General features: G+C 41.2%; 3 protein-coding genes across 4 annotated transcripts in view; 1 reads left to right on the plus strand and 2 right to left on the minus strand.

The window, feature by feature from the left end:
• Positions 1–778: 778 nt before the first annotated feature.
• tdh (L-threonine dehydrogenase) lies at positions 779–5,861 on the minus strand. 2 transcript variants are annotated; one of them, XM_029496565.1, is made up of 9 exons: positions 5,732–5,861; positions 4,116–4,310; positions 3,791–3,833; positions 3,576–3,646; positions 2,877–3,026; positions 2,583–2,755; positions 2,416–2,506; positions 1,926–2,195; positions 779–1,748 (listed from the first exon to the last, which is right to left on the minus strand). In XM_029496565.1, the coding sequence occupies exons 2-9, from the start codon at positions 4,300–4,302 to the stop codon at positions 1,609–1,611; spliced, it is 1,125 nt and encodes a 374-aa protein (XP_029352425.1). In that variant the 5' UTR covers positions 4,303–4,310; positions 5,732–5,861; the 3' UTR covers positions 779–1,608. The 2 variants fall into 2 exon arrangements, with proteins under 2 accessions (XP_029352425.1, XP_029352424.1); XM_029496564.1 differs by lacking the exon at positions 5,732–5,861 and adding an exon at positions 4,924–4,944.
• Positions 5,862–7,953: 2,092 nt separating this feature from the next.
• Positions 7,954–16,657, minus strand: mtmr9 (myotubularin related protein 9). Its single transcript, XM_029497045.1, has 11 exons — positions 16,582–16,657; positions 16,032–16,216; positions 15,393–15,501; positions 15,140–15,265; positions 14,860–15,033; positions 14,535–14,752; positions 14,152–14,313; positions 13,783–13,924; positions 13,410–13,630; positions 12,909–13,060; positions 7,954–10,145 (listed from the first exon to the last, which is right to left on the minus strand). The coding sequence occupies exons 2-11, from the start codon at positions 16,211–16,213 to the stop codon at positions 9,982–9,984; spliced, it is 1,650 nt and encodes a 549-aa protein (XP_029352905.1). The 5' UTR covers positions 16,214–16,216; positions 16,582–16,657; the 3' UTR covers positions 7,954–9,981.
• Positions 16,658–23,311: 6,654 nt separating this feature from the next.
• Positions 23,312–25,117, plus strand: part of xkr6b (XK, Kell blood group complex subunit-related family, member 6b) — a 42,212-nt gene continuing 40,406 nt past the window's right edge. Inside the window, exon 1 of the mRNA XM_029496829.1 lies at positions 23,312–23,880. Coding sequence (XP_029352689.1) covers positions 23,312–23,880 — 569 coding nt within the window. The remainder of the gene's footprint in view (positions 23,881–25,117) is intronic.

Below are 25,117 nucleotides of genomic sequence, written 5' to 3' on the forward strand. Positions count from 1 at the left end.
ATTTGCACCTGACACCAGTTGAGTTCATCCCAAAATTTGTTTTGGCTTTGCTATAGCTGCCGCATGACTCATTTTGTCAACCATGTATTTGTTAACCTCGAAGTAATCCATTTAAGAAATTGAATGTATCCCAGTGTTACTTCACCTTCACCTGTACTCGTTTGTACCTGTAAAAGAATGTTGGCAGCCGTGTTGTGTTCTCACAACTGATAGACAGGTCTTTGGATTCTTTCCTCAAACCACACGTTATTATGGATCATATCCCAGGGGTCACCATCTGTGTATCAAATATAACTACACAATAGTAAATCAAATAAGAATCAACTTGTGACTCTGACCATTTTGTTTTCGATGTCAAAAATTTTGTCAAGGATATCTAATGGTCACAACTTTGTGTAGCCAATGTGACCCCTGCTATTTCATAGCTTGGATTTACAATCAAGACCCATATTGATATACTCCATTAGACTGAGAACACGTTATACATATTTGCCTTGGCACATGCTCCAGCCAGTCAAACATAGGTAACGATATTGCTTACATAAGAGAATCGAGATGAACTTTCTGCATGTTGTCAAAGTTTGGAAAAAAGAAAACCCAGGAAGACGGAGAAGTATGTGGAAAGGTTTAATTGTCAAAGCTTGTGCAACTGAAAGGCAGAGATCTTGCTAAGACTTTCACTTTGAGACCAGTTTCCACATTTCTTTTAACGAAAGATGAAATACAGAAAACCACTACATGTGGCTGGACATAAATGAAACAAGGTGTCACATTTCCCTTTTTTGTCAAAATAAACACGAGATTCGACGAAAAAAAAAATTATGTAGCACAAAATTAGACAGAAACATGTAGAAAAAGAGGGTTAAGAAATGCATTCATTTAAAGCGCCCATCCATTAAACACCAGACAGACAGAATAAATAATGTAATGATGTAGAATAAAACAGAAGAACAATTCTTTAGAATTATCGCCACACAGCTTGACATACAGATGGACTGTATCAGAAAAAAAAAATTGCCCACAAAGGCTCAAATTACTGGTCAGTAATTTTAAGAGAGATCCATCTAAAGTGCAAAGGACACAACTTGTGTATTTGAATACCCTTCAATCCAAGGTAACATTATTTTAGCCCCATGAGCTTTAGTCCCCGAATATTTGACAATCCATGAAAATTTGGTAGAAATGTTTACATGATGCAACATTCCCTTTCTTTTGCCTTAAAAAAAAAAAAAGAAGCAAAATTTAGCATAATTCATTAACATGCAAGTCACCCCGCTTTGAAAAAAGAAAAAAAAAAAAAAGTTTGTCCTGGCCCCCTTTATATCCCTGAAAATGCTAACAACCTTTTACTGGCAGAATGCTCTTCATCCAAATCTTCAAGAAGAAAATGGGCAAAGAGACCATTGCAGGAATAGATAAATGAGAGCAGGGAGGATTGTCTTGCCCACAATGACTTTTACATCATGGACACATGACAGCCTTGTTGCAGGCAAGTAGAGCCCTTCTGATTTAATAGAGAGAAGTGAGAGAACGATGCCATTCCTCTATTCCCTTTGGTCAGTCTATACATTATGTACAAAGAACACTGAGGCCTGATGTTGGCCTCTCTCAGTTAGCACGAATCATGCGTGTTTCCGCACTAAAATAGTTGAGCATCGTCTGGACAAGCTCTGGAAGATCGTAGTCGTGCTTCCAGCCCCAGTCTTTCCGAGCGTTGGAGTCATCAAAGTTCATTGGCCAACTGTCAGCTGAGGAGGCACAGAAGAGACAGAATTTCAATAAAAGAAAAAAAAAAAAAAAGGTTCTGTATGACTTCTCAGCACACATCAGTTTACCATCAGATATGAGTCATGAAAAATAAACCCCACCCTTGCCAAGTCACTGATATTATAACTGTAGGTTTGCTGACTAAAAGGGAAACCTACCAATAGCCTGTCTGACTGGGTCAATGTCATATGTGACCTCCAGCTCGGGTATCTGCTTCTGGAGCTCCTGGGCCAGTTCCTCAGGGGTGAAGCTCATAGCGTTGATGTTATAGGTCCTCATGCTCAGCGAGTCGGCAGGTGCCTCCATCACCTCCAGTGTGGCACGAAGGCAATCGTCGATGTACATCATCGGCAGCCGCGTGTCAGGTTTCAAGTTGCATTCAAACTTACCACTTTTGATTGCACTGTGGAAAATTTGGACAGCGTAGTCTGGGTAACGAACAGAAAAACAGCAGCGCCAGTTGAGAAATGATTGCAATACATTTGAACGAACACAACTGGCCTAAAAATACAAACAAGCCCTGATAAGATAAGCCCTGATGGACTAAGTCAGTTACATAACAAACTTGTGGCACAGCAGGAGCAGTACAGGAATAGACATCTATTAAAATGTAAATCTTGTACAAGGTCTGAATTTCATCTCTCTCACCTGTTGTCCCACCTCCAGGCATGGAGTCAGCTGAGATGATGCCTGGGTATCGGAGACAGCGAAAATCCAGACCGTAGCGGTGGTGGTAGTACTGTCAGGAAGGAAGGAAGCAGCTATTAATTTGTTCCCAGATATCAGATATCAGTGATGTGGATACAAGATCTCACCTCTCCCATCAGCTCTGCATGGACTTTGGAGACGCCGTAGATGGTGCGAGGTCGCTGCACACAAAGATCTGGCGTAGGGTTACGGGGTGAAGTGGGACCAAACGCACCAATGGTGCTGGGGACAAACAGGCGCAGACCGTGCTCTGCTGCAATGTCTAGGATGTTGTGAAGCCCTGAAAACAAAAACAAAAAAAAACGTCAAATTAAGACATTCCACTGAAAACAGTATTTAAGGGAACATTATGGTTGATATAATGAGACTTCAGATTCAAGTAAAGCATGAAATTCACTCGCCAGTGATGTTCACAGAACGCGCGAGGGCCACATTGGCTTCCCCAACAGCACTGAGGAGGGCGGTGTAGTGAACCAGCCAAGTGATGCGGTTGTTCACTACTATTTCCCGCAGATTCTTGTAGTCCAGGATATCCGAGTAGATGAATGGACCTGGTGACAGAAGAATGGAGTTTTTAACTCTTTAAAAGGGTCTTCTGTTTTTCTTGAAAATAAATGTTTCACAATATAATGCAATGCTTGTGTCTTTCCTCTTTCTTTGTACATGCATTTTTTTTTCCTTTTGCGCAAAGAGCTACAGTCTTATTTACCTCTACGTTAATTATGCCTTTTAACAGCATATTATCAGAGATCACCAAAAGAAAAATCATCTGTCAACAACCCTTAACAGGAAAGTGTCCACCCTCTTAAGCGTCATTTGGACTAGATTAAATTTTTTTCCCCTGTACTGCCATGTCTGGAATTTCAAGCATCTCTGGTGTGAGTAATAGGAAATCACCTTTAAGTTGTCATATGACTAAGCAATCTGAATGTTGTTTTGAAGAAACTAAAGTGTCAAATGCACATAAGAGAATTAGATCCAACTTTGAAAATCTAACCTCTCCAGGAAGTCTGAAACATTTTCTGTATCTGTTATATCTTTTCGCAATAGTTTTAACTGATGAAGTTGAGTCAAATCATATGTTTTATTGGTTTACTCACCACTTTGGAAAACACTGCTTGGTGGTTTCCTGATGTCAGACAGAATTACATTGTTCTTGCCAAATCTCTTCCTGTAAGGGCGAAGACAAAATTACACAACTTGAAGATGAATCAGAAATTATTTCACACTGTTACAGTGAGAGACTACTTTATTCATCATTTGCCAACAGACTGCAAAATGCTTTGTCTGTGGAAAGACAAGTAAGAAAGATTACCTCAACAGTTTGGCAAGTCCCACCCCGAGCTGACCAAGCCCTCCTACCATTACACAGAGAAAGGCAGAAACAAATTGAATCAGCAGTGGCTTATATTCATCAGTGGGGATAAAAATTGGGACATCATTCATCATTCTGTTTTCACTGACAAACCTGTTGGAGGACCTGCAGGAGTCAAGATTACTCTACCTAATTATCTGTTCAACCCCGGAGTATTATTGTATAAATACTGCTAGGCCTCTTTATTTAATAAAAGCATTGTGGTCTGTTAAAGTCTTTGGCAGTTAAAGTGTTTGGCAAACCACCAAAAACAAATGCCACATACCTGTAATGAGCACTTTGGGGTGATCTGTCTCTGAGAAGGACACGGAATGGAAGCTGGCGTCGGATGTCACCTGTCGAGGGGAGAAACTGATGTTGCGTACGGCCACCGTCAGGGGTTGGCAGCTGCACCCTGGGGTGCTGAGCAGGGCCTGCTTGGTCACCTTGCTGAGGGTTCTGATTGCAGCCATACTGTTACCTACAGGGGGAAAAGAAATAAAGTCAGTTCATGTATTTCAGTGATGACACAGACTTCAGCAAAATTTGGGGCTTTAAGAGTTTTTGTCCGCTAATGAGAATAAACCCTCATACATATACACATGAAAGGAATCCCCACAGCTTACTGGGGGCCTTTAGACATGAAAAGTCAGAAACTTGAAGATGTGATCTCTTTGAGGGAAATATTTTTTGCCTGATGCATAAAGGTCTGTCAAAGTGGGCTCCTTCCAAGACATCAAGCTCCAACAGACACACATGCACCAAGAGGGACTGTTCTTATTACAGATCTTTTACAGTACAAACAGCTTGAGAGGAAAAACAAAAAGTGTCTGCGGGGAGGACACGCAGGCTTCAATTCCATGCCAATTATAGTCTACTTATCCAGCAGCCACAAAGACTAACCCTTCACCGTCACTCAGTCTGAAACCATATGGAACAACAAGTCAGCACACTGAGTGCAGCTTTACAAAGCCCACCGCACATTAAATGAGAATTTTAAATTTATTCAAGCATTTTTTTTTTTTTTTTAGTCCATAATCACCACTTCACCGCCTAAACCATTGCGCTGCACATCGCATCAGCAGACGACTTACCGAAGGAGCGGAGAGCTTCCGAAGAGGGAAGGTAGAATGTAAATTGGTACATTTATACTGCCCTGCCTTCAACGACAGCCAATCAGGAGGGGAGGGCGTATAGCTGCAAACAGACTGGCGAAAACAGTGCCAAGAGCAGGTCACGGTGTCGAGCATTTGGTAATATATTTATTTATACTTCTGGCACGTTTCAGTAAATGACCCGAGTGACCGTTTGTCCTGGACTCACTGCGCAAGACTTCTCACTTGGAGTAAGAGAACTATACAGTGCGTTCAGTTGTTGTTTTTGTTTCTTTCTGTTCTTCCTTTTTTTTATTTGCACTGAGGGAAATGACAGAAGAATCACGTATCTGACCGACATGGTGTGTGTTTGCAGAGCCGACCACTGTTTGTACCAACGCGGTTTGACGTGGCCACCACGTCAGCGCGTTGAGTAACAGCCGCGCGTCAATTACAAAGAGACGTCAGTAAATCAGCTCCTTAATAAATTTATCTCAATTGAGATTTGTTTGTTTGTTTGTTTGTTTGGTTGGTTGTGAGGCCACTGCGGTTTACAGGCTGATTTTGGAGCACATTAGAAGAGTAGGGGTCTGACCGGCACTCAGCCGTCCACACGGACCGGACCAGGCCGTCCAGAGAAATTCAACCCGACTCCTCAAATAATGTTTGTTTGGGCCCCCAAAAAAGGAGGGAGCGACGCAGAAGCAGATCTCAAGCAACGTAAAGCACCCCGGCCGGGATCTTTGTTGATACTGCGGTTAAAATCATCATTTCGGTCCTATTTTAAGGCAGCAAATCGATCACTCACCGGCGGATCTGCAGGAGGAGCTGGAAGAAAAGCGATCGGCTCGATGAGAGAGAGGTGCGTCTTCCTGAAGTGATCCCGAGGCCTGCTCAGCTCTGAACTGATGTCTGTGTTACCTCCGTCCAGTGTTGCATCAGCTTCAAGCTATATATCAGCCACCATCTGGCTGAAGGGGCGACCGGCTTTGTCCCGGATTGGTGGAGCCTCGGAGGTGCGGTCCTCCCTCTCAGACCCCTCCCAGCTCAGCCTTCACCGGCCGGGAGCTCTTCGTGGTCCCCCAAATCCAGCTCTGCTTCTGGACGTCTAATCGGTCTGTACAAGCGTAGACATTATTTAACACACACAACACAGTAACCCCCGCCTCATCCCGTTGATCCCTCATTTTGGTCAGGTTGCAGAATACTAGGCCTTTTTCCCACCCAAATCTCTGTAGGAAAGGAAAACCTTAAATATTCTGACAAGCTGCTGAAGTCGTGCTCAAAATTACACTACAAAATAAAGAAAAACTGAGGGAATCTTAACTGATAACTTGGTATTTTAATTAATTTATTACAATTTATTACAATATTGTTGTAATTAAGCTGATTTTGAAATCCAAAGCCAAATGAAACTGCGTGGCCAAGAGCACAGTGAAATTCACCAAATGTTTATTCATATTAGATGAAGCTGCAGATGAGTGAATATTTACTTCTTTAGTTATTGTTGGTACAGATTTCTAGCATCCAGAGGTGCTTTTTTAAGCCTCCCAGGCATGAGGTACCACAGTTGGAGTTGTCTGAGCCATTCAGTCTCTCCATTTCATCAAAATGTTCACAAAAAATGTCTCTTTCAAAACCTTAAACTTTTATTTGATCTAAAGTTCACTGAATTGGAGCGTTTGCACAGCTTGCACTGTAGTTACCTTTGAATAGACAGGAAAACGAATGAGCTCATGTGTTTCTGGATATACAGTCTAAAGACTATTCAAATACAGAGACCAGGTGATCAGTAATGTAAAAGTAGCAAAACAAAGGATGAATCTGATGCTTCCAATTAATCAAACTCCAGTGAGTATATAATTCAATCACTGGGACTTTTCTGCACGTGAAAGAAGGTGGAAAGAGAAGAGGAGTGCTGAAACTCTACAGCCGCTTTCACTTGAATATAAACAAATCCATTCCTGTTTACTGGAGGCTTATGTGAGGTATGATGTGGGCATGACCACATTTGTTTAAATTTTGAGGTTTGTTTGCAGTAGATAGGGGAGGTCCACAGCTTTAGGAGTGTCTCTTCGCGGGGCCAGCAAAAGGGTTGGCTTAAAATCTTTGCCTGCATGTGAGTGGTGGACAGAAGCACACCCCACCCAGCTGTCATCACAGGAACAGTGAGCGGCTCAAAAACAACTTAACCTCACTGACACGCTTTTGAAAATCTAAACCAGGAAACAAACACCACATTTAATTTCTAAAAATACCACAATTTTCTTCCAATAGCTGATCTTTGATAACCTAATTACTGCAATCTTTATTTCCATCCAGTGTTGGAGTAAACCAACACCCGGTAACTGTGACATGTGGCTTGTCAGTGTGCCAGCTGAAGAGAGATTCAACATTTGACAAAACTCCACAAAAGGCCACGACTGTACGTGAAACCTAATTTTTATTAGCTATTTAAATCAGGATTAAGGTTCGGATTATATCAACACTACCATAGCTACATAAATTAAAGTTTATGTCAGAATGAGAGATGCATGACCACAAGAATCTGAAGGGATGAGTAGAGGCTGAACATTTCCACTATAAACATTGACTGTGATCACATTCGTTCACGTATCAGCTGATCTTAGGCTATTTATTCCTCACCACATGCGATGATGCTTTCATCACAGCAGTGGTAACATATTTCCTGAGGTAGCTTGGGTGCCGTGTACTAATCTTCTGGACAAGTTTTTCTGGGATATGGGAAGATCATACCATCTGCTTTCAAACTATAAGATGGAATGCTGACTGACATGAACCCCTCGAAGTCGCTGCGCAGAGGTTTAGACCATAGTTCACTGATGCTTGTGCATCAACAGATAAGCACGACTAATTTAACAATGTCTTCAGACTGCTGGGTTAAAATTATAAATAAGACAAAAGCCCATAGAATAAATACAAAAACATCTTTTGTTTTATATTTTTTAATGTTTTGGAAAAAAAAAGAAAAAATTACATTGAATGAAATAATTTTTACAGACCAAAAAAAAAACAACAACAACAACAACTTGTATTTTCATTTTGAATTCTGACTTTACAGTAAGGCTTTGCACAAAGTTCAAAATGTAATTGTCAACAGTGTTGAAAATCTTCTATTTTGTTGGCTGTTCTGACCAAGCATCAAGTATTTGGAGGGCAAACGCAAAGACATCAAACTATCAGCATAAAATCAGACAATTACCTCAGTGAAACTCATTGTTCCATTCATGCAATCGTAAAGCAAGAAGGTAAGGTGTCTTCCTGGCTGAAGGAAATAATGTAAAAAGTGCAGGCACAAACTATACAAGTAAACATTCCATTTATAAAGCAGTTTAATGTAGTGGCTGGAATCTGCGCTGTTTAGTGTGATTATTATAGTATTCATTCTTGAAGCAAAATGGATTAAATGTCATATCCTGGAATAAGCAGATGAAAATACCTTTTATTACTGGCACAACAAAGGCCAATTATGATCGCTGCTGATTCAATTTTACCCAAAGACAAAGATTGACATTGCAGCATAAAGCTTTCCTTCTTGCATTAGGCTATTTGAAGCTATCTCTTTCCTTTCTGTGAATGATTATATTTAATGTCACTACACAAATGTAGATATTTGTTTGACTACAGCGCAATTGTTCTGTTGCGTACAAACACTGAGTAAATGTGACAGGTTTCAGTGCCCTTAGTTAAATACATTGGCATATATGTTTTGTTTTACATTTAATATCTAAACATCTATAGTATTATCATTGCAGCCATTAGTGAGCTCAACCAAAAAAGATCATGTTAATTATAAGATTTACAATTATGAGTAATTTTTTGACATTGTGGTTAGCGTAATGGCTTCATATATATTGGCATTAAGTAATTGGCATTCCTTTTACACAAAGTGCATTAGTTTTGAATGTTACTCTACAAAACAGCAGATATTCATTTTGATTCATAATTGAGTTAAACAACTTTATAACTTAAAGATACTAACATAGAAATTGGTCTGTAAAGCAGTTTCTTGTGTTAAATGGACAAACCTGTGTGATCAACTATCAAGATAACCACAGTTGTTGCCATAACCATGACAACGTTTTGTTATGAATAATAAGACTGAGAAGGGGAAAAAAAATGCATTTTCAAACAAGCTAGCGGACGTTACAGTTTTAGGTTTCATGACATTAATGTTAGTATAACTCAACCCTACAGCCATGCAGCTCACTGGAATGTCAAGTAATAATTTGACAAACATACAACAATCAGGACATTTTGGTCTGAACGGCTTTAAAGAAGCCTCCGCTCTAACTCTACAGTACAGTATGTGCTGACCCGACTGACACATAATATAGCATCTGAGTATGCAGCAAAGTCACACGCTGCCTTGCAGCACCTTCATATGTTGCCATAGTTACTATGCAGTGCTTCAGTTATGTATACATTCAGCAGGATGTTTGGTAAAAATGTGTACCCGGTCGAAAGTGAACATCTACACACCCTCTCTAGCTGCTCTTCAAATGCCTCTAAATCTATTTTAAAACATAAATGCCCACAAACACACAGGAGTCAAGCATGTAGTTCTGGGGAAATATGGGCTCACTCACTTGACAACGGCATAACTCAAGAAAATCAAGCTGTGCACTGATATTTCAGACCTGTGAACCGAAGGACTGTTTGGCTTTTAGCACTACTCTGAAGAAATAATGGCTGCTTTTCTTTTTTTTGTTTGTTTGTTTGTTTGTTTTTGAATACATCCCTCTCATTCCTGCTTAGGTTCAATGAGACATGTCATGCTGGCTTTTGAAAATAACAACTGCATTCAAGCAAAGAGAGAAAAGAGAAATGAAATTTCATGCTTAATACAGACATCAGTTCTTGCTTTCATAAATTAGCTTTGCAGCAAAAAAAAAAAAAAAACAAAAACAAGTGTAAAACTATGAAAATAATTTAGGGTTAACTAAGCCCAAAAGTGGGATGACACTGGTCACTTTCCGTATTTGTATCTATTCTGTCTATTTATCATCATCTTTCCTTTTGCAGCTCTCTTTTGTCCTAAGATGTTTTCAGGAGGGGATCTTCGGTTTCCAGCTGGGCCAGTTGCCTGCGCAGACTGTTTACCTTGTTTTGTAGCTCCTTATTGTATTCAATGATATGAACCATTTCTTCATAGGCTTCGTCCAAACACTTAGAGGAGCGGTTCCAGCGAAGGAACACTCCTGTAATAGAAAAAAGAAAAAGTGTTGTTACGCCTCACGAAAACATAAAAGACGCACATTGAAGAAGCTTCTGTTCTGTTCACAACCCTGCACTCACTCAATAATGTGTGCAATTCAAGCATGAGACGACACAAAGCTTTCACATACTCATATACAAACAGTTTGGATAACAAGTACACTAATTGTGTGAATTGCTCACACATACTTAGGCTTGTAAGCTGGGAGTGGTGTAATTTGTGTGAACTGGTATGCAGGTAAGACAAGTGTGACCACAGAGCTTTGCTGTATGTCTGGAATGTAACACGGTGAATATGTGGCATGAGGATGAGTCATTTGACATTAAATGTCTAAGTGTATCAAATGACACGAGCACCTCCAAATCAAATCTCTGTGTCAGGACACCGAGGGACCCGTATATAACAGGTATTACATTTCTATTACTTAGTGTTATTTATTGATATTTGTAAATAAGTGTAAAGGGTCTCCTCAAATCCACAAAGGAATTAGAAACCTGAAAAAAGAAAAATCTTGCAGCGAAGTTTGTTAGTTTATTTTAACTTAATTAACTACACATCAAATGTTCAGGCTCCATAGTGGAATGTTCTGTCTGTTTTTTTATTCCCGGTCAGGAGGAACAAAATGCTTCTCTGTGCCTCTGTGACGTGGGGGGACGGCACTGGATGTGTGTGAATGTGTGTCCCTATATGACTTAGGTATTTCAGGACTACAGAGTAAGTTGTAGCATGTAGAAACTTAACCTGAAGTTTTCAATCTCTACAGCATTAACCATTTACAATACTGCTAAGCAATGGTGTAAAAATCTGGTGCAAGCAATCAGTCAAGAGATTTTCATGGGGTTGGTGAAGTCAGTGAAGTCATGTGTGTCATTCTCTATGAAAGAGCTATGTAAGCAGGATGTCTGTTGCATTTCATGTGCTTCAGTCAGCTCTCATATGTTCAGCTTCATATTGAGTGAGGCTTTAGGCAGGAAGGAGGGGCCCTCCACACAGAAACGACTAAACCTAATGACCCCTGACCAGTTCAGAACCCGCCCTCCCCCTCCAGACCTGACTTTATGAATGGCCTTGTCTTTTAGCAAATATATTTTTCAGGGATTCATGTCAATGAATCGACAATTATTAAAATGAACTCAATATTCTTCATTTAACAATGATGCTTTTTTTGTTGTTGAAATGAATCATATATCCTCATCCAGATGTATTTAACAGGTTTGATGCATTCTGTAGTCGTTCCATACCCTGAAATTCATGAATGGTTAGAAAATGTACTTCTAGCAGTCTTCAGAGTGGCTATACTTAGAAACGTCAGCAGAATAAAACAAAGGGTTAGGGGCTACTTAGGGGAAACAAACTGTCTTTGCTGAGGGTGCCCTCAAAGAGGGTGAGAGAGAAAAGAATGGTAAGCATTTAAATGACCTGTACAGATCAAGGAACCAACACTGCATCACTTATTTTTTTGCTCCTTTCCATTCAATTATTAACTCAGATTATTCACAGCAGCAACTACACAACTAAATACACAAAGAAATACACAAATATGCTACAATGCTACTACAGACAAGCACAAAGTGTGCCAAAGGACGGAATTAGCATGCATGTGACTATAAACTGACTTGTGTTAGATGACTATTGGTGAGCAAACCTTGTGGGCAGAATGTAAAAAGACAAACACACCAGAGAATCAACCCGAGCAATGTTTAAAATGTAAAAGTGGTGAAAGCAGGATGAAGGAAGAGTCACATGAGCTCAACAGGAATACACAGAGTTTGACCCATTTGTGTACAATGTCAGCACGGTGCGATATGAGATTAGCGCTGCCGATAGAGGCCAGAAAAGAAATTATTTTCTAAGTTGACATATTTCATTCTACATAAAACATATACATGTTTCAGTCTTCATTTAACTTTGAACATGCAAGACCAATTATAAATGGAAACACCAATTCATTTTCCAAGTCGCAATATTTACTTAGACTCTCAGGGTCATTAAGTTAATTTATTGAGAAACAGTGAAATGAACGGGCAGCATTTGTTTGTCAGCCCTGCAACCTGTCCAGGGTGTACCCTGCCCTTACTCAGTGTAGGCTGGGATTGACTACAGAACCCCCTGCGGCCCAGAAATGGATAATAGAAGATGAATAAATGAGTGAATGACATGAAATAAATGGTGCCCCTCTCTGGCGAGAGTTCACAATATCTGTCTGAGAATCTGTCTGGAATATAAACACAGAACACAGTGCTCTGTCAATAATCTGACTTAGTCAGATTTGGTTTCATGTTTAGGCCTGTCTTCAAGCACAAGTTAATCCCTCACATTATAGGAACTGCTATGTCAGGATTTAAAATACAATGATCTTTTTAGTTGCTGCTCAGCAGACTTTCAACACCCTATGCTCAGTCAGCCTGAACAAATCTAACATACCAGATCAGAAATCGACAAGCATTTTACACATTAAAATTGATGAGAATTAGTATGAATGACATGTTTTATCAATGACAATAGTTTTACTGTTTTGTCAATAGTATTCAAAATTATGTCCTTTGAATTTAATATAGACACTATGTAAATATTATTTTTCATTTATATAGCCATTTTCAAAAGTGTTACAACGTGCTCTACACATGAAAAAAATAGTACAAATCATAAAATAACACAATAAAACAAGGGCAAAGCGAACATAGACTTGAAATGAATCCATAAGAAAAAAACCTTCTGTCACTATGCAAAGTATCTGAAATCCTACCTTCCCATAGCAGCAGACTCTGAGGGGCTACTGAAGGCCAGATCACGAGACTGTTGGCCTCATAGAGAGGGTTAGTCAGACGCTCCAGCTCCTGGGGTCGGTTTACCCATGACCAAAGGGAAACAGTCTTTTCAGGCAAGGATAGTTTGGTTCTGTTTAAAGTGTAAGAGAGTGTTCTATTAAAAATAAAAACACTAGCTGCCCAAAGTTTTTAACAATGGTTTATAACCTGAACAACAACAGATCCTTTGTTGCATCCAAATTTTATATATTTATTTTTATTTATTTTTTTTTTCTGTCTTTCCTTGTCCAAATTTGAAACACCAGGGTCAAATTCCTAGTACGTTTGCACATACCTGGCAATGGAACAATTTTTGATTCTGATCCTCAATTTGGAGAGAATGAGCTCCTTTCCCTCAGAACCCATGGAAAGCAAAATCAATAGCATGTGCTTGAACTTGTGTTTGTTGGGAGAACAAGCTCAGCGAACTTCAGACTTACCTCTCCGCTGCACTGTTGCCCAGAAATGTACCAAACTGTGAGGCATATGCATGTTCAAATAGCAGCACCAGGAGGCTCTCACTGAATTCGAAGGAGCAGGGAAACTGGCGTAGGATCTGCCACACACAATCCAAGAAGAGCAGGAAGACGGGAGCTTCTTGGCGAGGCTTGCTATTGGAGTAAGCTGACTGGGCGCAGCGCTGCTGAAATGGGTGTCCAGCCTGGATAGGTGGTCAAAGAGGGGATAGATGTTATGAGAAGAAATGACGATCAAAATTCTTACTGAAGCTTTTTCAAGTGATAGTGCTTTTGTCTTTGTGTCTGTCAAGAAGATAAAGATTTAGGCAGTTCTTCAAAGCACAGAGAAGCTCACCTGTAGCCATTCTCGCTCTACCAGGCTCTGGAAACCTCTAATTGTCCTGCAAGCTGGATCAAGTATGATCTGAGCTAATGAGGTCACTTGCAGGGTTGAGTCCGTCCCGTCTGTACCATGAACGAGCACTGATGCGCCCTCCCTTGAAGAAAAATACACTCAAAAGTGTCACTTGGTATGATTGTACTTTAAACAAACCATCCAAGACTCAGGACTGAATACTGTTATTTCTGGTATTCGATGAGTCTGGTATTTCTCAGTTCAATTCAAAATGTAAAATGGCAGAATATTATACGTTTTTTCCCATACTGCTAATAAATTACTGGTCCAGGATTAGCATAGCAAATAAATCAACCTGAGCTCTCTGACCTGTCAATACACTGAGCAGCCAGACAGGCAGTGGTGAGGATCTCCTTGACATGAGTCTGCCAGTTGGAGGCCTCCAGCTTGCTTAACCAGCGATCCATGCTGTGTGACTGGTCATTACAAGCCTCCACCAGCTTAATCAAGCTCTCCTGGAGGATATTTGCCCTAGAAATGACAGATGTGCTAAAAAACACTTCAAGAAATGTCTGAGCTTTTCATAAAAAATTTATGTAAAGTCCAGTCATGCATGTACACGTTGAAATATCTAACAGGGATTCAGTATTAAGTTTTATCTAAAGCTTTTTTAAAATATTAATTAGAAAAAAAAAACAACCAAACAAAAAGCAAGGCTTTCAGGTTAGTTTCTTATCTTTGGAACAAGCTACCTTTCAATGGCCTTGTGAATCCTCCTCCACTGGGGGTAGTTAGCCTCAGACTCAAATCCTCCACCACGAGCTTTGGCCTGCTGGGCAACATTGATAGTGCGTGTGTCAATGATGTAGCCACGTTTTCCTGGCCGGAGGGTGGCATTGATCAACTTCTCGTCTTCCTTACACCGCCGACCATTTGTCCCGGTTAGTGGCTGTCCTGCTCGCATCATCACCTAAAGAAAATGCATCAGTAGTTTGAGGTACAGACAGTACAAGCAACCATGACACCTGGAACCCTCAAAGAACATTTTACAATAAAAACTGAATCATATATGCTTACCATCCCATTCTTTTTGTGGTAATAACTGAGTATTGGAAACCGGCCACTGTGACGGAAAGTAGCCACTTTTCTCAGTGTGTCGTCATTAACATCTTTTGGCACTGCCACAAGAGCGGGGTATGATGGGCATACGCTGAAGTCCTTGTTCACTTCACTCAGTCGCCACTCATCAGTCTGATGTCAGGAGTAGTGGGTGAAAGTTTAAAAGAGAGGTGCTAAGCAAGTACAACAGAGGAATGACAGATTGTGAGTGCAAGAATGTTCAAAAGTATGAACATACCATAGATTCCAGATCTTTAAAGGCATCTTCTGGAAGGAAAGAATTCCAGCCATCTTCTATAACCTCAAACATTGGCCGGTAGAAGAACGGGTACATCAAGGAGACTGAATCAAGGGTGGACAGCGCCTAGAAAAGCATAATAAGTAAGCACTAGTTCATCCTATGAAAAAAGTTATTGATAAGGGATATTAAAAGTTAATATTTAGTGGGGAAAAAATAATTTAAAGATGTTTGTGCTGTCTATTGTTTTTACCTCAATAGAGCTGGCTATGTTGAGACATTCCTCCATTCCAGGGATGTCCAACTGAATCACCCTCAGGTCTTTGCATTTGACAATGATGCTTCCAAGAGACCCCACAAACCTGAAAGAGTTTAAGAGTTTGTTTCAGAATCAGAATCAGCTTCATTAGCTAAACACATGTGAACAAACAGGGAATTTCTTCTCATCTAGCATTGCTTTCAAGGCGCAATAGCCAGTACAAAGACCATCTTTCTGTGTGAACTCCTTCCTCAGTTACAGTTAATGCTCAGGTTAGCTTACACCTTCCCAAGCCCTCAATCCTCAACTTTTTTATCAAAGTTAGTAGTGAAAGCCCACAGTCAAACACAAACTTCCTGTCATGACAGTTTCAGTTCCAATCTTCACTCAAAAGAAAAAGAGGCCCCTATAGAATAGAACAACCACAGTTTTGTGCTCAGATTTGGCGCATACAATATGTTGCAAAGGAAATACTTATAGCCGCAACAACCATACTCTTTCCTCCTCTCCTTCCTCCATTTGAATCTTCCTATATAACAACTTTTACTGAGAAGTCACAGAATTCTGACATACACAAAACTATATCTTATTTCAAGTATCAGTCACTTCGACAAATCAGTTAGTAAGAGCGACCTCTTCTCTATAGAGTCTATATTTGAGTGCAGCAGCCACAGCTCCTCCGTGTTGTCCTGTCTGGAGGAGAGGATGAGGTGGTGACCGGTCAGACACAACGTTCCCTCCACGGTGGGCATAAAAGGCCGGTGCAGGACAACCCCATCCACCCGGGGTGTCTTTATCAGCTCTGCAAACTCCATGACCTGAAGGAAAGATAGGTAACAGGCAGCTCCAGTTAGCTTATAAAATTCTCCTTGACACGCGAACCCGCGCACTATTGTGCTTTTTTGAAAATAGCTAGTAACTCGACAGTAAATAAATAAATAAATAAATAAATAGTAAATAAAAGCAGCAGCCGTCTGTCAGCTAGCCACAGTTAGCTTGACCCAGGAAATGAAGCGGATAGCGGTAGCTAACAAGCTAATCGTCACAGAAACAAGAAACTTAGCTGCTAAAAAATGTCCGTCATTTTCAACATTCCACCAAACCAATAACATCATCCACAGAGTAAATATGCAATGCCAAAATGTATACCTTTCGTTGAAATTTAAACGACTTCTATAATTACCTGGTGATCTTTTCTTCTAGTTTGTTGACGGGCGAGACTGGTACGTTGACAAAACCACGCCGACTGGAAACAAGTAGCGTTCAAGTATAGTTTTCGGAACAATTTGCATCGAAAACACCGTAAAACGCAACATTTAATTGCTTTAGTCTTTGTAATGGGGATTTTTGTAACATTAACAGGTAATTCAGCGGGGAAAGTGTCCTTTATGTAAATACGTGTTAATTTCGGTGTGGGTAGCACAACCCCAATTCTTTCGTGTTTAAAAAAAAAAAACTAAAACTGTAAAGGAGTGTTTCTTTCAAATCCAACAAATTACAAGATGGGAAAGGCTTTTGATGTCAGCATAAATAAAACATTTTGTAACATAATTAAAATATTTTAATAGACACTAGGTGGAGACATTGAGCTATTTTTGAGTAATGTGCAATTACAAAGACGAGACTGCGTTGATTTATAATTCCATATAAGAAATGAAGATTTATGGTGGTTAAGTAAAGGGGTGCGTGGATGATAATATTACAAAATACTACATACGATTATTCTCTCTGTGCAGAACATTCATCCTGGTAACAGAAGACTATTATATTAAGAGTAAACCTGAGCTACCCCTTAACTACACACACGCACACACATAGATATAATAAATGGGGATCATTTAGACAATGCTCATAATAGACCGCTTCTCTTATAGCAGCTGGGAGTTGATTCTTAAAAAGGGAACTGCAGCAGGAAAAAGCTGCTGCCTGAGGACTTGTCATAGTTGTGAGGATAGAGATGAAGCATGCCTGCTGAGATCTAAAAGCACATAAGGAACACACAGCAACCTTGAACTCGTGACTGCCTAAAGAGGTGAACACATTTGGAAAGAGAAAAAGATGAAGAAGAAGAGCAGATAGCCTGGCGGAGGGTATTGGGTTTCTCTTAGACACACATTTGTCACGTTAGAGTGTGTCTGTATGTGTGTGTGTGATGTATTACAAATCAGTGCAGCACTTGCTTCAGTTGCAGCCTGTCTGGGCTTTAGAATAGATGTCTTACTCTGCGCCCTTCCAGTCCACATCATACGACTGGCTGTAAAGACACAAGAGCTCAATTAAAGGTGAAACTCAGCATTGCTTTCAAAACCAAATAGCTGCCCCTCCTCTGAGGAAAACATGCTTTGCTATGGATTTTTTTTTTTCTTTAAAGAAGACATGGTGATAAAAAAAACAACAACTTTCAAAGCAAACATCCACTTGACAGCCCTACACAGGAAACAACACAGCAACCAAACTTCTATGTTTTATTTAGCAGGATGTTAAGACAAATGGGCTTGTGCTGGATGAGATTATTTTCCTCAGCATCCGTTGTAAAAAGCTTCAGCGGTAAAAATGTTAACTTTTAGAGTAGTAGCAGAATATTTAAGGAGCTTTTCCTTTTGAAGTACATATGGACCAAAGTGAGGAACTGTCAAATAGAGATGGAGTTATCACTGAGTTTTCTCATCTGTCCTGAGAGCCCTGTATGCACAGCATTTGCTGGCGTCATACCATAGATTAGATTTTGACATCTATTGACAGCATTTTGCTGCATCAAAATTTAGGGACTGACAGTTTGTACCCACACCCACACCATTACTCAGCATTTATTCAATTTGTAATAAACAAAATGTCTCATCCCTGATTCATCCTCTTCCGTTGACCTTCTGTTCTCAGTGTTTGTTTGTTTGAATCATTATTTACGCGATGCTTTATTATTTCAGGCATGCCCAGTGAATCAGAGCACTCCATCATGACAGAAAATTATGACTTAAAGGTGGGTGCAGAGATTAATAACGTGACTTGTCACGATGTTCTGTGAGAAACTTTAGTCTTGCACCATCTGTGGTCTAAAAGTTTGGAAGTATGCATGTAGCCATTTTGTTTGCCATATTGGTTTCAGTGTGAGATACTGCCTGGCTGGGTTTTTTTCAGTCATGTCTGTCACATGGAGGATATTGAAGAGTCTTAAGTTTAAGTGTCAATTCAGTGAGACTGTGTGGGTTGAGAGATTCACCTGCCCAGAGCGCAGGGGAGGAGATTAGGTAGAGGAGGTATTGAAAGGACAGAATGTGTTCTTTCCTAATCCTCTTGTCTGAGACCTGTCACATTGCTTGAAATGAGTGGCCATTGTTTGAGATCGCACATTTTTTGATTCCTTAGAATTATGTTCTCGTACTTTTCAGAAATACTTCTTGAATGTGTTGGACATCTTTGAGGAACAATTGAACCCTGGAAGTGAGGCAAATAGTTTTCTCCAAACTGGATAACCAGGTCCAGCTGAAGGCTCTAAAAGTTCCTTTTTACCTTATTTGATGCATTAATAATGTAAACTGACCTAGCCACCTTTTCTTTTCTTTTCCATGGAATGCATGGCCAGGTATCATCATTCATCCATTTGACAATTCCTACATCTCTTCATCAGCCAACTCCCTTAATTCAGTAAATTGTTATATTGCTCTTATATTCATACGTTTTAATGTCGAACCAGCTCGATAATAATAACCCAAATTCACATTGAACTTACATTTCAGGAGTATATAGTATAGTGTTTTGACAGTGGACCCTTTCTCTTAGGCTTCAGAAAAATCTACTACAGCTGCAATAACCACCTTGCACCCTGAAGGGAAAAAGTCTGAAAAAGTGAAAAAGCTCTCGATTAATCACTAATTACCTTCATTGCATTATTTAGCATGTATAACTCATGCTACATGTATGCTGCTGTAAACTATATAACCCTTAGCAGTACATCGGCCCATTTGCTCTCATTAAATTTTTATACGTTTTGAGAACGGGCTTCTTTTCGTTTGTTTTTCCTTTTTTGAGAGGCTTGTTAAAGTATTAGAACAGGCCACAGACCTCAAACGGAGAACATTTAATTTAAAATCAAAGCAGGTACTGCAGTTTTTGCCTTTGGTTTTAATATTCTATCAAAAGAGCTGGGATAAAATTAGTGACAGCTAGTTAATACTGTGGCTTCCCAGGATGTTATGCAGCTACACATAGCCATATCTCGCTAAATATTCAGCAGTAAAATAATATTTCACAACCTGTTTAGGTTCTGCTCTCTTGCAACATACTCAGTCTCAACATCACATATGCTTAAAATCATAGTGTTATATTGTCAGTATGGCCAATGCCACTTTAAAAGTGGATACATAGGTTTACTATAAGTTTGAGCACCCTTAATTGGTTTAGCTGCTTTTAGAAATTGTTGCAAACTGTGTAGTCAGTGTAAACTGTGAGGACCTCAACACATTGGTAAGCTTCAGCAGCTGTCGCTAGCTTCTGATTGCCACGTGTATTAATTTTACCTCGGAGAATGAAGTAGCCATTCCTGCAAAATATTAATATTATTGATTTGCTCCATAGGATGAAAGATCTAAATTTAAAGTACAACTCGTCAGAGGTACCGTGTCCCATGTAAATTTAATCTCTATTAGTGGAAACCCCCCACACATCCAACCAGTCTTCATCCTGATTACTGTCTTGAGGGACTGCTGAGTTTTTCTTATTACTTCTTTGTTGTCTTCTTTTGTAGTATGCCTTAATATTCGTCCAGTCTCTCTGTCCCATGAAACCAATAATAGGCCTCGAACTTGTTGTCTCTTTTGTTTAAAATGCTTGTTTGTTGGTCTGTAATACTGCCTGTGACAAATTGGTTAAAAGGCTTTATAATTTAAATTGATGTCATCTGATTTGATCGTTTTTATTGCTGAAGGCCTGGTATGAATTAAACTGTCTACCATCTCCTGTGAACATTAGAGCTGAGTGTGCGTCTACCCTGCTGCTCAAAAGGCACTGTGGAGGCCTTAAAGCCCTGAGGAAGAAGAGGAAACGAAGGCTACTCGGATGAAACAGGTTTTATGATGTGCCAGTCCCTTGCACATAACCATACTCTCTTGTGTGCATTCGATCACATTTAAAGAGTTTTTTTTCCCCCATGTTATCTGGCCTGGAGGGATGAGTATGGCCTCATTCTTTTCATCCAGCATCACAGAGACTTTTCCTGCATTTCTAAAACAAAACTCTTCTCTCTCCCACTGCTCACCATCCCTAATAGATAGTAATGTAACAGTTCTCCATGGCAAGTCCTCAACTTTAACACAAATTGAAACCTTTTTAATCTTACATTAGTTATTTGTGTATTCATGCAGTGGGACATAGCACATTTTGTGTAGACGATAACAAAGGCAAAATGATTATCTGAATAAAAACACCAAACATGTTACAGGGACTAGATAAAATATGTATGGGTGCCTTTTTGGCAGCATGGGGTGCAGTAGTTAGCACTGTCACATTACAGGTCTTAATCTGACATATGCGCATGGAGTTTGCAAGTTTGACGATAAAAACAGCATAGTCAAATGACATTTCTTGCAAAGTCGATATATAAGTAGAGTCATCTCACTTGAGTTAGACTTCATGTGAACAGAACAATATCATCCTAAAGGTAGTACCACAATTATGCCTTAAACAGTAGTGTGTTTGAAATGTTATTCAAATCAAGCCAGTTTCACTCATATACCTCCACCTCACATGTTAATGTTTTGTCTCATGGCCTTTAACAATCTGTATGCCGTCTATCCTCAGACTATCCTGAGACTCTTCTGGGATAAACATGACAGGAACCTCAGGAAGAGCATCAGAGGTGGGAGCTGTCTTTCAGGGTATAAAAAAATAACAATATCAGAATTACACTAAGGAGAAAAGAGTGACAACATTAGCTTTTACTTTAAACCCCATGTGCCTCAACTGTCACTGTCTGAAGATTAAAAAATGTTTTTATCAATTGAAAAAAGGCTTTCTCTTGGGGACAGAGACAACATTTTGTCTGTACTTGAGATATATAACACATACTGCTCATTTTACCTGAAAACTTCATGCAGTTTACTGTTGTGCTGTTTCATTATTTGAAATTAATACTGTCCTGTGAGGAAAATTATACCTTACAACCCCAAGAATAGAAGTCACTTTAGAAGTGAGTGTATCCAAATAAAATCTACCTTAGTATATTATATTTCTTCTCAAATATAAAGGAGATGTTTATCACACCAGATAGAGTATAAGCGCATTTGGAACCTGTAAAAACACATGCACTCAAGACTCTCACAGAAAGACTGATCATCCTTATCAAACATATTGTGTGATCGAACAGCCACATTTTAAAAAGATTAATGCCCAAATAAAAGTATAGTTTCTTCACTTTCCTCAAATTCTCTTTATCCCTTTGAAAGAGGAAATTGAAACCACAGATTTATCATTAATAATGCATTACATTTTCTCATCATTTGTTCCTAAAAACTGTATCTAAGATGTGAATCGCAACTAGCCATCTAGTGGAGAATTGGTTATAAAGTCACATCAAATGGAAATACTCAAGTCAAAAGAACTAGTGTTGAGTACAGGTCTTGAATGAATTGACCCAGTCACCTTCTACCCCTGGTGAGAGAGGGGGCAAGACCAGAGAGAGAGAGAGAGAGAGAAGAGGCAGGTTCAGTCCTGTTGCAGCACTGGACAGGCCCCATCGAACCCAGTGACAGGCAGAGCAGCAGACATGATCCGGTGACCCAGCATGGCTGCAGCTCCGTGGGCTCAGCCACTGCTCAGGTGGAGCTGCAGAGGACTTACCACTGTCTGGTCTGTACATGCTATGGCAAAGCGTCAGTTTTCAGCAAATGCTTAACCCCTTGACTGCTGCTGCTGGAGGAGGGGTGGGGGGGGGGTAATGTGCAAAAGGGAGAGGAAACCCAACATGTATCTTAGCAACCGTTCCATGGAGCTATAGATTCACCTATAGATCAACTCTGCCTTACATGGCTTGTCCTTTTTTTTTCTCATGAGAATTTGCACACATCAAATTGTTCACTGGTGCAGGTGGCAAGAAATCCCCTTTCCTCCCTCTTTCTCGCTAAGAGAATTTTACATGTGTATTATTAAAATGTTGTTGACATCACATAAGACAATTGTGCCTGTATAGGCCAACCAGTACATACTGTATTGATAAAAATACAAAACAAAAAACAGCAAATATCACCTTTTTTCCTCCCTCTTAAAAAAGTGACAGCTCTGTCCGCTGTGACCGATCCAGGTGTTTTCCAACACCGGGAAAGACTTCCTTTATCGGTGAGGGGGCATGTTGCATTACATCATGCTGTGTCTCTTGTATGTTGTGAGGAGGGGGGGGGGGGCGGCGGCTTCAAACGAAACACTAGATGGCAACCACGTTGAGAGGGAGAGACAATGAATGTGTATGTAAGCGAGAAGGAGGGGTGGGGGGATGTGGTGTTAGTGTGTGCTGGGGCGGGTGGGGGACAGTGGAAGGACGGTCTGCTGATGGCACGCAGCTTGCAGCTGGAGGAGAGCTGCAGAGAGGGCAGAACAGCTGAACAGCGGGGAATGAGATTAACACAGGTACAAAGGAACAGGCTGACCGCAGCTTGATGCGCGGGTTACAAATGAGACTGGCTGAAGTTGTCGATTAGATTATTGTTTCCAGGTGAGACACAGATCTGCGGCGGGGCGGGGGAAGCGAGGAAGATGTGCTGCGTCCGCGGCGCCACCGGTGCGCTATCCGGGGACAGAGTGAGCGGCGGCTACGCGCTGACACCCCGCTTTTAGATGGCTCCAACATTTGGGGTGCAAAACAGGTGTCAGGGAAGTGTCGTCACGAACCCCGGAAGCCGGAGGAGGTGGGAACATCAGAGAGAAAGATGGCAGCAAAATCCGATGGTCGCGGGGTCGTCACCGGTTTCGCCCAGCTGCACAACCTGGACGAGGTGGTGGGGACGGGGGAGGACGACACTCGGAACGGCAGCTCATTCCACATCTGCCACTGCTGCAACACCTCGTCGTGCTACTGGGGCTGCCGGAGCGCCTGCCTGCATTACCTCCGGGGGAAGGGGAAGGGGAAGGGGAAAGATGCGGCGCGGCCACCGCAGGAGGAGCGCCTCTGGCTGGACTGCCTGTGGATCATTCTGGCGCTGCTGGTCTTCTTCTGGGACGTGGGGACCGATTTGTGGCTGTCAATCGACTATTACCACAAGCAGGACTTCCTGTGGTCAGGCCTGACCCTGTTCTTCGTGCTGGTGCCCTCGGTTCTGGTCCAGATCCTGAGCTTCAGGTGGTTTGTGCAGGATTACACTGGGGGCGGACTGGGCTCCGTGGAGGGGCTGAGCAGTCGTAGAGCTACAGCCTGTCTGCAGAGAGACAGGTGCTGCCGCCTCTCTGTCTGGGTCTGGCAGACTGTCATACACATCTTTCAATTGGGACAAGTGTGGAGGTAAGACCAACTTCAAGTTTAGCCCGAAAAAAATCTGCTCAAACCCCCAAAACACCGCGTTTCCAGCTGCTCCCCCTCCATCCGCTCACTCAGCCTCCTAACCTCTTCTTGGCTGTCACCTGGTATAACCCGCTGCTGTGTACATGACCGGGTTGAGAATCAGCTCCGTGGTGATGCCATTACGCTTCCCTCAGTCTCCACTTCACCAGGCTATTTGCCCCTATTTGCATATCACTTGCACACGCTTTCTCTCTCTCTCTCTCTCTCTCTCTCTCTCTCTCTCACACACACACACACACACACACACACACACATGCAACAAATGTATTGCTCTTGCAGCTGCACATAAAATGCACCGCAGAGATTATTTCATCACTGTGTGCTTGTGCGCCAGTGTGGAGAGGAAGGACGGCTGTTTGTTCAAAGAGGGACAGGTAAACTGATGTGTGTGTGTGTGCGTGTGCGTGCGCGCTCGCTCGCTCGCTCACATCACAGCGCACACTGTCTCTTCCGTCCCCCACCCCCCCCCTGCATCAAATCGGCTACTCCAACTCTCCAACTGGAGGCCAGACGAGCATCTGTTTCCAAAACTACATCTTCTCCCCACAGACATGATGTCATCAGTTCCTCTGCGACGCGTTTGGTCAGCAGAAATCCGCGCTTCGTCCGCACACACAGACACACACACACACACACACATACACACACAAATCGGTGCGATACTGAAGGTGTACGTCTCTGCGCGTAACCTGTGACATGTAGCGGCCACCGTAGGAAAGATGACAGCGGTGCGCGCTGCTCATCTTCTCCATTTAGACCGCTCAGTCGGGGCTTCTGAGCAGCCAGTTGTTTTTGTTGTTGTTGTTGTTGTTGTTTTGTGTGTGTGAGAGTGTTTTGGTGCAGACAGACGCAGTGGCTGGCATTTAATGGAAAAAAAAAGTAATGCATGAAGGCTGCTCCGAGGTGGACTGCCAGCGGCTGACAAATGTGGAGGAACTGACTCCAGTGGAACAGGTCGAGCCATCACATCCTGTCTTTGAGGTTTTCTTGTCCTGTTTTTATGTATTAGAGACAGAGGTTTGGTGTTTGACAGCTCGTCATAGAAATGGCTTGTCTAAGTCATGATTGTCTTGGAGTTTAATACAGGAGAGTATTTGTGCCACAGGCTAAAATACTCACTTTCTCACACCAAGAGTAAAATCTCAACTGGAATTCATTGACCTTTTGAATAAAAAAG

The sequence above is a fragment of the Echeneis naucrates genome, chromosome 24 (genome assembly GCF_900963305.1).
Source record: "Echeneis naucrates chromosome 24, fEcheNa1.1, whole genome shotgun sequence".
In the NCBI taxonomy this organism is placed as follows: Eukaryota; Metazoa; Chordata; class Actinopteri; order Carangiformes; family Echeneidae; genus Echeneis; species Echeneis naucrates.

Coding starts and splice junctions, on each gene's coding strand:
- tdh (XM_029496565.1), bottom strand. CDS start 4,302: ATGGCTGCAATCAGAACCCTCAGCAAGGTGACCAAGCAGGCCCTGCTC. Junction 3,834..4,115: donor CCCCAAAGTGCTCATTACAG/GTATGTGGCATT, acceptor GTGTAATGGTAG/GAGGGCTTGGTCAGCTCGGG. Junction 3,027..3,575: donor AAGCAGTGTTTTCCAAAGTG/GTGAGTAAACCA, acceptor TTCTGTCACCAG/GTCCATTCATCTACTCGGAT.
- mtmr9 (XM_029497045.1), bottom strand. CDS start 16,213: ATGGAGTTTGCAGAGCTGATAAAGACACCCCGGGTGGATGGGGTTGTC. Junction 15,502..16,031: donor ATAGACTCTATAGAGAAGAG/GTCGCTCTTACT, acceptor AAACTCTTTCAG/GTTTGTGGGGTCTCTTGGAA. Junction 14,314..14,534: donor ATTCACAAGGCCATTGAAAG/GTAGCTTGTTCC, acceptor TGTCATTTCTAG/GGCAAATATCCTCCAGGAGA.